Source organism: Pecten maximus, chromosome 16, assembly GCF_902652985.1.
Source record: "Pecten maximus chromosome 16, xPecMax1.1, whole genome shotgun sequence".
Classification (NCBI taxonomy): Eukaryota; Metazoa; Mollusca; class Bivalvia; order Pectinida; family Pectinidae; genus Pecten; species Pecten maximus.
This window is the reverse complement of record NC_047030.1, coordinates 5,862,352-5,877,165: the sequence shown is the minus strand read 5'-3', so window position 1 is coordinate 5,877,165 and position 14,814 is coordinate 5,862,352. Positions and strand designations below refer to the sequence as shown.

At 36.9% G+C, this 14,814-nt stretch overlaps 1 protein-coding gene across 1 annotated transcript; it reads left to right on the top strand.

Moving 5' to 3' along the window:
• The first annotated feature begins 1,559 nt into the window (after positions 1 to 1,559).
• LOC117344537 lies at positions 1,560 to 5,525 on the top strand. The gene is made up of 3 exons (XM_033907308.1): positions 1,560 to 1,678; positions 1,922 to 2,138; positions 3,974 to 5,525. Exons 1-3 carry the CDS (start codon positions 1,586 to 1,588, stop codon positions 5,110 to 5,112), a joined length of 1,449 nt encoding a protein of 482 aa, XP_033763199.1. The 5' UTR covers positions 1,560 to 1,585; the 3' UTR covers positions 5,113 to 5,525.
• Positions 5,526 to 14,814: the final 9,289 nt, after the last annotated feature.

Here is a 14,814-nt window from a genome sequence, read left to right as displayed (position 1 = left end):
CGATCAGTTGAGCGTAAAACTAGTAAGCCAGAGGTCCTGGGTTTGAACCCTAGCGGAGGCAGTGATTGGAATTTAATCGATCATGTGATTTACATACTGTAGTTACAATAGGAAAGGTACCGATTTCAAAAGTTCTTGCTCCCATGGGTTAGACGCAGTAAAACGAAGAGATGACCCAGTGGCAGCCGGAGATGGCCTTCTATATATATTGTAATACATATAAAGTTCCATTGTTATGAATCAATGAAGGTATTTTATGATATTATATATCATAAACAAGGTTATCTTTTAAGAAGCACTATATATGTATATGTTAGATAATAGGTATCGGTGTCTTGTACAGCACCTAATTAACAAGGTCAACTCTCTTCAGAGATGAAGTTTTAGCTCTTGGATTGTACAGCTTGCTAACATTTGAAATGATAATTAATCTTGAAAGTTAAAGAACATTTACAAGGTTGAGACTCTGCTATGAGGAGTATTTATTGCACGAGGTTTACCGTAGCATGGTATCTCGAGGTTTACCGTAGCATGGTATCTCGAGGTTTACCGTAGCATGGCATCTCGAGGTTTACCGTAGCACGGTATCTCGAGGTTACATACACTTATGAATTGCTGTACCAGTTCAGGACATGCAAATCCTAATGTCACAGCAGATTCACTGAAGGTTTCCATTACTCGGCATGTTCTCTATATTGCTAAGTTAAGATGACTGTCGTAAGCTGAACATACAAAATATACACAAGACGAAAAACGTACAATGTAAATCAATTATACAGTAAGGCAATGTTGTCTAATTGTGGCAGATATATAACATTCTTACGTTAAACGTGAGGGAAGGGAAATAACTACCATAACAGTCATCCATTACCTTATTTATTCAGACAAGGCTAATTAATATAAATTACTACCTGGGCCGATCTGTTCAAAGGAGCTTAGCTTAATCACTTGTTAGCGAAAATCTTAATTCTCCTTTGCTCCAAAACATGAGTTTTCATGAAATTCTCTCAAATTAGTTTTTAAAACTGTTGTTACTGTTATTAGCGGAATCACATAGAATCTAGTTGGTGGATAGGGAGATAACTCCCTGTATGCAAAATAGATGTACACTTCAAAAGGTAAAATATTCCGAAAGTATGCATTTATGAATTTCACAAAGAGTTAACGTTTCTTTTGTTTGTTTTTTGTTTGTTTTTCGTTTTTTTGTTGTTTGTGTGTGTGTGTGTGTTTTTTGTACCTTTTTACTGTTGTTTACCGCTTTTGTTTTGTTTGCAAACTGCGCTAAGTTTATATCATTTTAGAATTATTAAATGATTTTTTTTTATATTAAACGACATGTTGGTTAAGCTGGATTTCCTTCCTTATCATATAATTTGTTTGTCAGATTTTCAATGTATTTACTGCTACATAAATATATATACAATGTACTTGTTTTCGTTTAAGCCTATGTCTTGTTTTCTTCTTTGATGAATAATTAAAATAGTGAATCATAATGTTGATAACGGTTAGTTCTGTAACGTTGATATTTATACACTTACATGATATGATTCCCTTTACAGTCCATGTTGAAAAAATACCGAAGAGTATGAAAAGGATCCCAGGTCCTAAGTCTCTAAAAGACAAAATAGCTATTGTTGGAGGGGGACCTTCCGGGATTCACATGGCTTACAAGCTTAAGGTATGGAGGTTAATGTGTTTTATATGTAAATTAAATGACATACGATGTATGCACATAGGAACAAGAATTAAAACAATAACAGTGTAGAGGATACCACTGTGAGGTTGATTTAATGTTATGTCAGTTTTTAATGAAAAACAGAAAAAAACTACAGAAATATGTTGATCGTCGCCATTTCTAAGATCCTGTATATGTCACATTAAAGTACAATGTATGTTAACGATCTTACTTGAATGTTGACAGAATGCTGGATTTGAAAATGTGGTAGTATTTGAGGGATCAGAAGACGTTGGCGGGAAGTCACGAACGATATACCACCGAGGTGTTCCGCATGAATTTGGGACATGTTACGGACAACCAGATTACACCGAGATATACGACCTGGTCCGAGAGCATGACGCTGGGGACATCCTCCCCATGCCGGGCCCAGACATGTGGGTAGATACTCCGGGGGGTAAAGGTGAGTGGGGACACTATATATGATATGGTAGATGCCCCAGGGGTACAGGTGAGTAGGGACACTATATAGGAGGTGGTAGGTACCCCGGGGGTACAGGTGAGTGGGGACACTATATATGATATGGTAGATGCCCCAGGGGTACAGGTGAGTAGGGACACTATATATGAAGTGGTAGATACCCCGGGGGTACAGGTGAGTGGGGACACTGTATATAATGTGGTAGATACCCTGGGGGTACAGGTGAGTGGGGACACTGTATATAAGGTGGTAGATACCCCGGGGATACAGGTGAGTGGGGACACTGTATATAATGTGGTAGATACCCCGGGGGTACAGGTGAGTGGGGACACTGTATATAATGTGGTAGATACCCCGGGGGTACAGGTGAGTTGGGACATTGTATATGGGGTGGTAGATACCCCGGGGGGTACATGATTAATAGGGACACTATATATGAGGTGTTAGATACCCCGGGGGTACAGGTGATTGGGGACAACATAAATGAGGTGCTAGATACCCCGGGGGTACAGGATTAGTGGGGACACTGTATATGAGGTGCTAGATACCCCGGGGATACAGGTGAGTGGGGACACTGTATATGAGGTGTTAGATACCCCGGGGGTACAGGTGAGTGGGGACACTGTATATGAGGTGGTAGATACCCCGGGGATACAGGTGAGTGGGGACACTGTATATAAGGTGGTAGATACCCCGGGGGTACAGGATTAGTGAGGACACTATATATGAGGTGGTAGATACCCCGGGGGTACAGGTGAGTGGGGACACTGTATATAATGTGGTAGATACCCCGGGGATACAGGTGAGTGGGGACACTGTATATGAGGTGGTAGATACCCCGGGGGTACAGGTGAGTGGGGACATTGTATATGGGATGGTAGATCCCCCGGGGGTACAGGTGAGTGGGGACACTGTATATAAGGTGGTAGATACCCCGGGGGTACAGGTGAGTGGGGACACTGTATATGGGATGGTAGATCCCCCGGGGATACAGGTGAGTGGGGACACTGTATATGAGGTGGTAGATACCCCGGGGATACAGGTGAGTGGGGACACTGTATATAAGGTGGTAGATACCCCGGGGATACAGGTGAGTGGGGACACTGTATATGGGATGGTAGATACCCCGGGGGTATAAACTACAATTTAACTGGACTAGACTGTATCTACCAATAATTCAGTTAGTTAAGACAGTTAAGATTAACATTGTATTGATGAGAGATAAAACAGAAATGTTAATTTTGTAGTATAAACAAACCTAACCGTATTTAATTACTCTAATTTCTGAATAGAATTCCTTGAATCGGCCATATTTGGCTCTGTGATGGAGGTTTTGTATTCTCCTGTCGAGATATTTTACTATAGAACGATAGGTTCGCTCGTTGTCATTATATTGGTTGTATGATGTTTTACTGGATGTCTTAGAGGCAGTGGCAATGTACTTCAGGGAGGTAGCGACATCAGTTCCATCCTGTACAGGGAGACCAACACGAACGTACCACAGACTTCAGGGAGGTAGCGACATCAGTTCCACCCTGTACAGGGAGACCAACACGAACGTACCACAGGCTCCCAAAACACACATGCATCTCGCATACAACGGAGCCCCTCCTAAATGACCATAGCTGTTGAAAAGATGCTAAATAGTACAAAACCATACACAACCAAATCTTACTATTTTGATTATGACTTATCTATATCACCATAGTATACACTGTTTTTGACGTTACCCATGAACAGATCTTAAAGTTAAACGAAATTGGCATGTTTCTATGTGAGTCAGCTCAAAGCTTGAACACTTCGTCTCTGTTTTACAGTACCACTGAAAACATCCCAGTACTATGGATTGGAGGCTAGAAAGTTAAGACCCGACCTGGCTAATGGCACTGAGCTCCAGTTTTTCATGGCGGCTATTCAGAAATATGTTCGACTACATGGGGAGCTATTCGGCCAGTATGAAGGGATGCTAATGCCGCGCCCAGACCGGACGGTACTAGCCGCAACAAATATGACTTTTTTGGATTTTTTACGTAAACATGACATTGAAATTTTGAAGGCACTCTTTATTCCTGCTGCCACAATGCAAGGGTATGGTCACGTGGATGAGATTTCCGCTCTGTACGCAATGATGTGGTTAACGCCAAAATTCCTACTGGGCATAATTCCGCGAACTGATGGAACAAGAAATATAAAAATTCTCAGTAAAGGATTTCAATTTCTCTGGCAGGAGATGAAAAGACAGAACAATTTGAATGTCAAACTTAATAGCCCAGTTCTCGGAATTATACGAACAAGAAAGGGCTTTCGCGTTATCTATAGAGATTGCAAATTCTTTCGTTTTGAAAAGTTTGACTTTCTTATCTTAACTCCAACTTTGAGAACCATGTCAAATATCATTCAATTTAACAGAGAAGAGAATTCATATTTCCAAAGGTCGTTCGACTACTATATCATATCAACTCTGGTGGACACCACTTACGGCAGACGGAGTGGGGCTCCGACGGGGTATTACGTCGACAACATCAACAGTAAAATTGATAATCTGGTCTGGGGATTTCGAGACTCCTATGCCTCGTTACGTGATATTCTCGGAACTAACTACTCCAGTGGGATATATCCGGGTGGAACCGACGGTAGGAAAATAGAGTCGTCCATATACTACCAGGAGCCCCAATCGAGGCCAAACAGGGCAACTGCTAAACGGATTTTACGAAATCACATCGAAAATGTGAATCAGGCAAAAGTTTTGAAAGTGCAGAAACAAATAGTGTGGGATAACTACTTCCCTAGGTTTTCCATTCCTGACATGGCTAGTGGAATATTATGGGATATATTCGACATGCAAGGGAAATATGGAATTTGGTATATCGGATCCTCTGTGTCTTTCGAATCGTTAACTGGAGTCGTCGGTTATAATAACTTGCTTTTGAAACATGTAGATATTCCCACGAAATGATATGTATAGTGGAATTATCATTGTTTTGGAAAGTCTCCAATGGATGCCGGGCCTGTCCTCTACCTCACCGACATTGACAGAAATATGTTTTGATGAATGTTAAATTTGGGGATATGAAGTGGGTACCTAATTAAAAAAAAATTGAATGCAACCTCAGCGGTTTTATTTAAAACACTTCGCTATCATATCATCATATAACTGTTAAAACTGCTAGCTTGATTTGAAGCATATTGTATTGGAATAAAAGAATGATTTGATATCATTTTATTTACAAATTCAATAAGTGCACCAATTGCAAAAACCAGACGCGAACGCTTGCAGGCATAAAAGTTAATTGCGTACATTTTTTAAAGTAATCAATGTTCTTGTTTGTCATGTTATAATTGTAACAGTAATAAAAATTTTGAATCTTGTTACGAACAAATTAGTTCCTCTTCTGTTAATACAATTTTCTAATGTCTACCATGGCTGGCCCCGTGGTTTCGTTTGTCTGAAGACTCTGTCATTGTCATTTGTACTGAGGGGTTCTCCACCTTTAATTGCTTCTGAACTACTACATGTATCTGCCTCTGCCTATCGAACTATAAAACCACATGCATCACTTTACTGCCCCGTGTGCCGAATGTCTAATTATCTTGTGATATGCGACCGAAGACACAAATATATCAAAATCATACTTTCCCCGATGTGTCTTGAAAAATCTTTCGACATAAATATATTAAAATGATATTCCTCCGGAGTCTCATGAACAATCTATCGACAAACGGACAGCGACCAAGGACACTAATATATTAAAATTATTATCCCTCAGGGGTCCTTTGAACAAGTTATCGACAAAGCAAATGGTAATCGCACAAACCGGATCACAAAATATTTTTAGCCATACTTTTCAAATCAGGATAAAATCATTGAAATAAAATAATAATTTAATTTCACCTTGGTGCAGTTGTTTAGAGCATAACTATGGCAAACATTAGCCAATTTTAATAATTTAACATGTATAATACGTGCTACTTAAAAGCCCTTAGACGACCTTGGATGAATCGGGATAGTCGAGTATAAAAGGGTAGCATACCTTTAAAAACACTCTTATGCAATTGTATGTCAATCAACCAAAGTACTCAAAAAATAATACTGATGACAACGTTGTTTACAATGCTCTAATAATATTGATTGTGCTACTCAACTATTGTCTTCTTTGAATGTTATTTTATATTAACGTTGAAGCTCCTTTGTTAGATAGAAATGTATAATTGTCACGTTTACATTCTATTCAACAAAATCCGGCGACAATTTATTCACATGCATATCGAACTGTTAACATGTATTTCCCGTGCATTTAGAGCGTCGGGGTTATACCTTCATGCTGGAATGTCCTTCACTGTGGACCAAAATCCTCATATGTATAACTGTTTGGTTTTTTTTTCTTGACTTGTGATAATTACAAATAGTCATGTAAACATTGTGACATCTAAAACGAAAAAAACTGGTTTTGAGCCAACACGTGGTGTGTGTTCGTATTTCATCTTCATGCTTGGGTTTTTATACAAATAAAAACAATATTTGATATAAATGCCATTTATCATTACTACCTGTAATATGTTTAGCTCGTCGGAGACTCGTTAGAAGTAAAAAACATAAAAGTGGACTTAACTTAGTCCTGGAAATAAAATGTCGTAGTATAACAAAAAGACCAATTACCATAATTGTTTATATCACTACAATGCACCTCGGTAAATAAAACGAATAATTTTAATGAAATTATGGACTAAAAAGATGTCCTTTACAAGCAATCGGTTTGATAATAGATTGTTTTGCAAAGCTTCGAAGCCTCACGTGGCCACATTGAATAGTCATAGTCCATCAAGCTTTACAAACTAGGTCGTTGTCATTCATACCACTACATCAAAGATAAACATGGTGTATATTTTTTGCTTTTCTGTTTAAATTTGTTGGGTTTTTCCATTGAAAAAATATCGACCTCGGACGACGACTTTTTTTTGCCCTGGTCAATAGAACATTTATAACACCATCAACAGTTAATAATCACAACAGTGAGGCCTTGATTGGTCCAAAACATAACGTAAGTATTCAAACCTTCAAAGCGTTCAGTAGAATAGTTAAGGTCGCCAACCGCGTGAGTATCGTTGTGTAATACTAGTTTATTGATGGGTTTTTTTGTTGTAAATTGACTCTTAATTCTCTGGATTGTTTGAATTCCGGTCCAAAGGTTATCAGAGAACTTTTGTATGTAGCTGAGTTTATGTAACTAACAACATGACAGATTTTGAAATAAGCACTGAATGTTAATAATATGTAACGGAAGGTATATTTGCATTCTAAAGATGTTAACCAACAAAGAGATGAGTCACAATTCTCCTGAAGGAAATCGATAAAAAATTCCCTCTGATTGAATTATAATAGAACCACATAAAGTTGAACAAAACCTGATATACATATATTAACAGTTTTGTTATTATTATCATGACTTGAAAGTCTTCTAGAAGGACGACATACATTGTAGATGTTCAATACAGTTTAAATTCTCGATTGTATCTAACTACCATTTTTTTGTAAGGTGCTAAAATCAAGTGCGTGTTTTAATTCAATGGAATAGTGACACATTTCAAAATGTATACATGCACAGGACGTTCTTTTTAACACGCATGACTGATAACCTTTCATATGACACGTGACTGATAACCTCTCATACGACACGTGACTGATAACCTTTCATACGACACGTGACTGGTAACCTTCCATATGACACGTGACTGGTAACCTTTCATATGACACGTGACTGATAACCTTTCATATGACACGTGACTGATAAACTTTCATAAGACAAATGACTTATAAATTTCCATAAGACATATGGCTAATAAACTTTCATAAGACAAATGACTTGTAAATTTCCATAAGACATATGGCTAACAAACTTTCATAAGACAGATGACTGACGAACTTTTATGAAACAAATGGCTGGTAACCTTCCATACGACGTATGGCTAGTAAACTTCCATCAGACACATGACTGATTAACTGTCATAGGACACGTGACTGATTAACTGTCATAAGACACGTGACTAGTTAATTTTCATAAGACACATGTCTCATTTATATATTTTTGACATCTATACCTAATAAGAGAGCAATGCAACTAGAATTTCTGAACAACGTTAGCAATACATATATTTGTTAGTACATATAAAACTAAACAATCATTTATTTGACACTCTCTAAAAAATCGTCTATTTAAAACATTTTAAATTGAAGAGAAATGATTATCTGTAACTATTTTGAGTTTATTGTTCTTTTTAGATGGCAGAAGATCAATTTCAGACAATAAGACCCTAGTTAAATATCAGAGGTGACTGTTATGATTTACTCTTTATACTAATGCGTATGTGTATTCGTAGTTGTCCTTAGACAAAACACTTTATACGAACTGCTGTGTTAAGCATGAGACGCCTCATACGGCCAGGGATGTAGTCATCAACTACTACAAGGACACCAGCCTAAAATTACCATGGTCGTGTAGCGGAACTGGACTGGTAGCTCAATTGGTAGAGCATCCGGCTAGTGGTCGGAGGTCCCAGGTTCAAACCCCTGTCTAGCTGGTACTTTTTCTCTCGTTGCAGTTGTTCACTGGACGATTAAGATCGCAAACAAAAGGTAGCATTGTACATGTCTAGTTGACGTCAATAAGACATCTGACTGGTTATTATAAAGCACGAAACGTTATACTTTAGTAAAATATGCAAAGTAAGCACAAATATAATAATTATGTGTCAAGGCAGTTCTTGTTTAATGAATCAATTTCAGGTAAAACTAGATTATACTCATGAATACCAATAAATTACCAAATCAGCGTTTGCACAAAAAGGGAATATTTGAAATTCACACAATACACAATTACAACATAATACACTATTGCAACACAATGCACTAATACAACGGAAGCACGATCAAGTGAATACCTTTTCAATTCAGGGTTATTGTGCCTATAATGTGATACAGGCCATGGATGTATGTATAAGTTGATTTATTGACGATATGAATGTGAGGCAGTGTTTATAGGATCCTTACAACGATCGGCCAGGACAGAGATGTGTACGGTTCTGGATTTCTGTCTATAATTGTAATTATTGTCTCACATGCTCAACACTGCTGAACAGATGGCCTGTACTACATGGACGTAACAGCATAAATGTACCAGTTAAGTGAAATGCTATGATGTTTTATCACACAGGACGTACATTTCTCTGTGTTTTTTACATAATAGTTCACTTAATCCGTCCAGCATACAACAGTTCAAGCTTTCATTTCAAAACTAGTAATCGTAGTTTAGATCATGTTCAAAATATCATTGGGTCGTTCACGTCAAATATGGAGCTGCAGTGTGCCAGACGGTGTTTGATGAATCCCCTATGTTCTACTTTAGCTGTAAGGACCAGCGACAATGTCTGTATGATGTTGACGCGGACAACGCAAGGATCGCCACACGTCGGAGGGTCTGGGTGGATTAACTACGAAGCCGGACATGGTAAGAATTTACAACAAAGTTTAACCTTACTTATGGAAGAAACAAAATGCTGAAAAGTAACTTTGCAGTAATACTATCCTTTTAGGTAGCAGTGTACAGTAAAAATGCCAAATTATGAAAAATATGGCACATGATTTAGATATGTAAACATTGCCAGTTAGCCTTACATATAACCTCTAATAAAGTATATATATTTGAAATCTGTACAACATTTGCAATTTTAATAGAGCTCTGAAGGATAAGTAAACTGATATTTTCTGTGATTTTTAGAGCTGTGAATACCATGGTAACAGCTTAAAAATTTCTCAAAAATTGCAAAATATTATGATATTTGACCCAAAATGGCACAATTCTCTACACAATTTTTTTTCTGAAACCTATTTAAAATTAAATATCTCTATCCCAAAGACAGAATTAATCTTGTTTGGACATATGTTGTAAATTAAGTTTTTCCGCTATCTTACCTTTTCTGCGGGCTTCCATTTTGCGCTGTAGGCAAAACTAAATTTCCTGTGTAAACACACGTTCGGAAAATCCGGATATTTAAAATCCGGAACCAATTTATTGATTTTTGTTTTAATAAATGTGAAGCCTGTATGTACTACTTCATACTGAATATACCAATTATAGTGTACATTTATTTTTTCATTTTTTATGCATATCATAATACAGGAGTTATTTGCTTAATACAAAAATTGCCCATGGCCAGGCTGTCTTACTGTGGTGTGCTACCTTAGAAGATTTTAACATAAGAATATTGATAATGCCATGATAAAAAGAGCGTCATGAACGATCATTATATATATTGTAGAGAGGAATGGTTTTTTTTGTAATGTTTAACGTCCTATCAATCATTGAAGTCATTTAGGATGGCCTCCCCTGTTTGGGTTTGGTTTAGTATTATTTAACGTCCTATCAACCACTGAAGTCATTTAGGACGGCCTCCCCTGTTTGGGTTTGGTTAAGTATTATTTAACGTCCTATCAACCACTGAAGTCATTTAGGACGGCCTCCCCTGTTTGGGTTTGGTTTAGTATTATTTAACGTCCTATCAACCACTGAAGTCATTTAGGACGGCCTCCCCTGTTTGGGTTTGGTTAAGTATTATTTAACGTCCTATCAACCACTGAAGTCATTTAGGACGGCCTCCCCTGTTTGCGAGATACAGGCTTGAAGTGTGTGCGTGTGTATTTTGGGAAGCTATGGTATGTTCGTGTTTGTATCCTTGTGATAGCGCGGAACTGATGCAGATTTTATAGTGTTACCTCACTGAAGTATACTGCTGAAGACAGCCTAGCTGGATACCTCATCGATAATATTATATTGATGAAGGGCGAACCAGTCGTTCCACTCCCGGAAAGGCTGAGCTTTAAGGAGGATGTCTTGGCCAGGAGACAGAACCCAAAGCCTTCGTTACATGGGCGAATCGCTTAACAAAAGGCCAAAATTGAGGCAAGGGAGACATTGGGATTGATTTAATATTCCAAGTTTAGTCGCATCTTAGGATCATGCATTGAAGGCAGTAGATACAATTATTAGCCCCAACAGTTATATAGAGTAGTTGTAGAGGAGAACAACGAAGTCAACTACTAAAGCAAAATATCCATCTTGAATCGAATGGTACTAGGTTGGTGTGCATTGTAACCGAATTTGGTGCAGAAATAGCCCGATGACACGAGGTGGCAGAAAAGTTAGTATCGAGTAGATATATGTACGCTTGTGACATTCTCTCACATTCCCGACGAGACCTCACCATACATCGTAACGTATAGCTCTGGTTCGATCCTCGTTGAAGGGCACGTACTCGCTTTTCGGTAACACGAGTATCGAATTAGTAAGGTCTTTCATATAAGTTAATTATAAACATCTTCTGAACTTTGAAGCTAATCCATCGGTCCTTTTCGGAATATTGGGTGGGTGCTGCGTTTTCATCCTTCCAGTGAAAAAATACACTCGACGGGTAGATGAGAGTGATGATGGTATATATTGAGAAAAAAATCAATGACTAGTAGATTTAGGGTGATTATCCATTTGTGGGTAAAAGTAATCTTAACAGTATAAAGATAAAAACGTTTGTTCGCTTTGTTATTATTATTACCTCGTACCCAAGGGACCTTATGCTGTTCTGTGTTTCTTTTTTATGCAGATGATTGTTCGACCTCCAACAGTCAGATGTATGTGAGGGAGCTGAACACATGCTATTGGCACCTTCCCGAGGGATTCTATTCTGTTTATGAAAGCATCGATATATGTGCGGATAACGGTGGTCATCTAGTTAGAATTGACTCTGACATGAAGCAGTTCATTGTCGAGGACCTGATGGGTATGTTTTGAAACATTACAAGATCTTGTTATATAAGTCATGGTATAACGTCAAAAAGATAGTTCTGAAACACTCGTGTAACCTTCTGAAATTCTTCGAAGAGGTTAAATCTAGAAACTTCATGGCACTTCATTACGGAATGCAATACCATATCTGATTTAAATCAGATAGAACCAAAAGCTGAGCATTCCTATCGTTCTTACATTCAATAAATACATCGATCCTCCCACTATCAATTCCTCCCTTGCTTCCACAATATGAATGGACAATTGATAGTTTTCACTCGCATATTCATGAATACAAATTAAGACAAGTGTTAGAAAAAAGAGATATCGGCAGTGCCATAACCTAGATATGATAAGCATATAGATAAAATGTAGGTAAACCAGATAACACTACAGAGTATCACTCAATCACTAGACAGAACACATAAACATGCATTCTTCCTATAATATTCAACTATATTTGGGTATCTGTGCAATATATAGTCCAGAATATTTGCCACGAGGTACTGGTAATCGACAGATGTTCTATTGCACTGGGACGAAGGCCGAGTGCAATAGAACAGCGGTCGATTACCATTACCGAGGGTAAAATACCAGTTCCTTGTGTCAAATATTCTGGACTATTGCACAGACACCCGTGATATACTTGTTTTATTACATAATCACTAAAACACAGTTGGACATCTCAACTTTCCTGTAGGCCTAGAATTCAGCTTGACTGTCGTCGGCAGTGTTGACATCAGAGTGACCGTGCAATAATCATATTAGCCATGCAATAGTTCAAAATATAGCTTATGTTTATAGTTAAGGAAAATCAAACACATTATGTAATGGAGTGTAATACTCAGTAGCATACACACCTAATATATACAAAAGTAAATAACTTGTATACAACAATACACAAAGCGTCGCCTGGTTCATTGTTCAGCATACCAGAAACAATAGATTTGAATCGCCAAGTGCTTCATGAAGTGAGAGAAACAGTGAAACAATTGAATTCGTCATATAATAATATTATGACATGACAGGTAATGCACAGCGTCATCAATTGTTTATGAAACACGTACATGTAGTGTGAGTAAACCAACATCTTCGTGGAATGTTTCCCTCCTTAATCGGCAATTTTAAAAAGCTCTGTTTTACCTAAATTTCCATTTTCCTCGGTAAAAAGAAACAATTTTACCTTTTTTTTTCGTTTTAGCGAGCCTCTTGCGAGTTTTTATGAATTTCATATGAACTTAAATCTTTACAAACATTGCAGAAAATACGTTATTTCATGTAATTCTTGAAATACGCATGATTATAATACATTTCATAATGGTAATACAATAGCAGTGAATAATGACGCGTCTTTCTATTGTCATTTAATGACAGCACAATAAGGCAAGATCACTTTGTATGATATAATACAACTACTATCATGAGACATTACCAAGGTCTTTACTTTATATATATATCATAATTGTACTACTGTACGTGTTTTACAGGTAAGGACTTGAAAAGGGCCTATATCCAGGGAAATAGCACTCTAGATGACGGAGTCTGGAGGTTTGATGACGGAACCGCCATGACATATTTTAACTGGTATATTGGTATGCCAAGGGAAAATAAGATATACAACTTCCTTATCATTCGACGAGCACATGATTTCAGATGGCAAAACCAAGAATCTGAACCAAGCAATTATGGGATATCCGTTATATGCGAGAAAACTCTTAATTAAATTAATGCTGTGTTGTCTATACAAATATTTAAATATTTTTTTCTCATATTATTTTTTCCCAGTAAGAATGAAATATAAAAGAGAATGACATTCTTTCTATTTTGTCACATTCATCGACATTTTTTTTCTGTTTTTCTTCATTAGCTGCTATTTACCATCCAGTTTACGGTAACGAGTAGTTTCCTGTTTTATTTGTACATCAGCCTTTACAAATGTTAAATGGACATCAGTTATACCTACCACAGCAGTACGGTGATATCGAGATACTTTGTTTTACTACTAGTATATACATTTTTGTGATGTTAAATTGTTTGGTATCAAATGAAACATTTGTTTTATCTTTAGCATAAACATGTACTTAATTTTTTTTTTAATTTGTTTATTTATTTATTTATTTATTTATTTATTTATTTATTTTTGTTTTGTTTTTTGTTTTGTGTTTTTTTCATACATTATTGTTAAAGAATGCTGAGTTAATAGAACATTATACATGTACAAAGACAGTATCAGTGGTCTGTCTTCGCCAACTATATCGTCTTGTATGGCGTACTGACTCTTTCTCTAAAACGATAATTGATGGATGTTGGATTGTGGTTTTATCATCAAAAACATTTCTGTAGTCAAATTAATGTCTAGTTACGAAATAAAACCACAAAATCAAAATAAAAAAATGTGATGAAATATTTAGGCTTTTTATCCCATATGAGGACAAGTATTATATATATAAATATCTACATACTGTACAACTTGTTTCCGTCACTCTACTAGACAAATATTTGAATTTCGAAAATCTTTTTATCAATTCTGGAAAACAACATATATCCCAGTGTTATTAACTGATATTAGGTTGTGTGTCGCAGATTAAAAATTATAGATTTGTTTCCAAAGCACTGCATGTTTGCTTAATAGGCAAGTATATCAACACAAAAGCGAAGTGCACAGACAATGTATACTGTGTTTCGGGCGTTTGTCACCATTTTTGAGTATCATCAACTTTTTTGCCATAAAACAATTACATAGGAGAACAAAAAAAAAAAAAGAATTGTCGATGAATATGTATGTAATCTCCAATATCTTATCGATTCGTCACTGTTTTAATAAAAAT

Coding starts and splice junctions, on each gene's coding strand:
- LOC117344537 (XM_033907308.1), top strand. CDS start 1,586: ATGAAAAGGATCCCAGGTCCTAAGTCTCTAAAAGACAAAATAGCTATT. Junction 1,679..1,921: donor ACATGGCTTACAAGCTTAAG/GTATGGAGGTTA, acceptor GAATGTTGACAG/AATGCTGGATTTGAAAATGT. Junction 2,139..3,973: donor AGATACTCCGGGGGGTAAAG/GTGAGTGGGGAC, acceptor TCTGTTTTACAG/TACCACTGAAAACATCCCAG.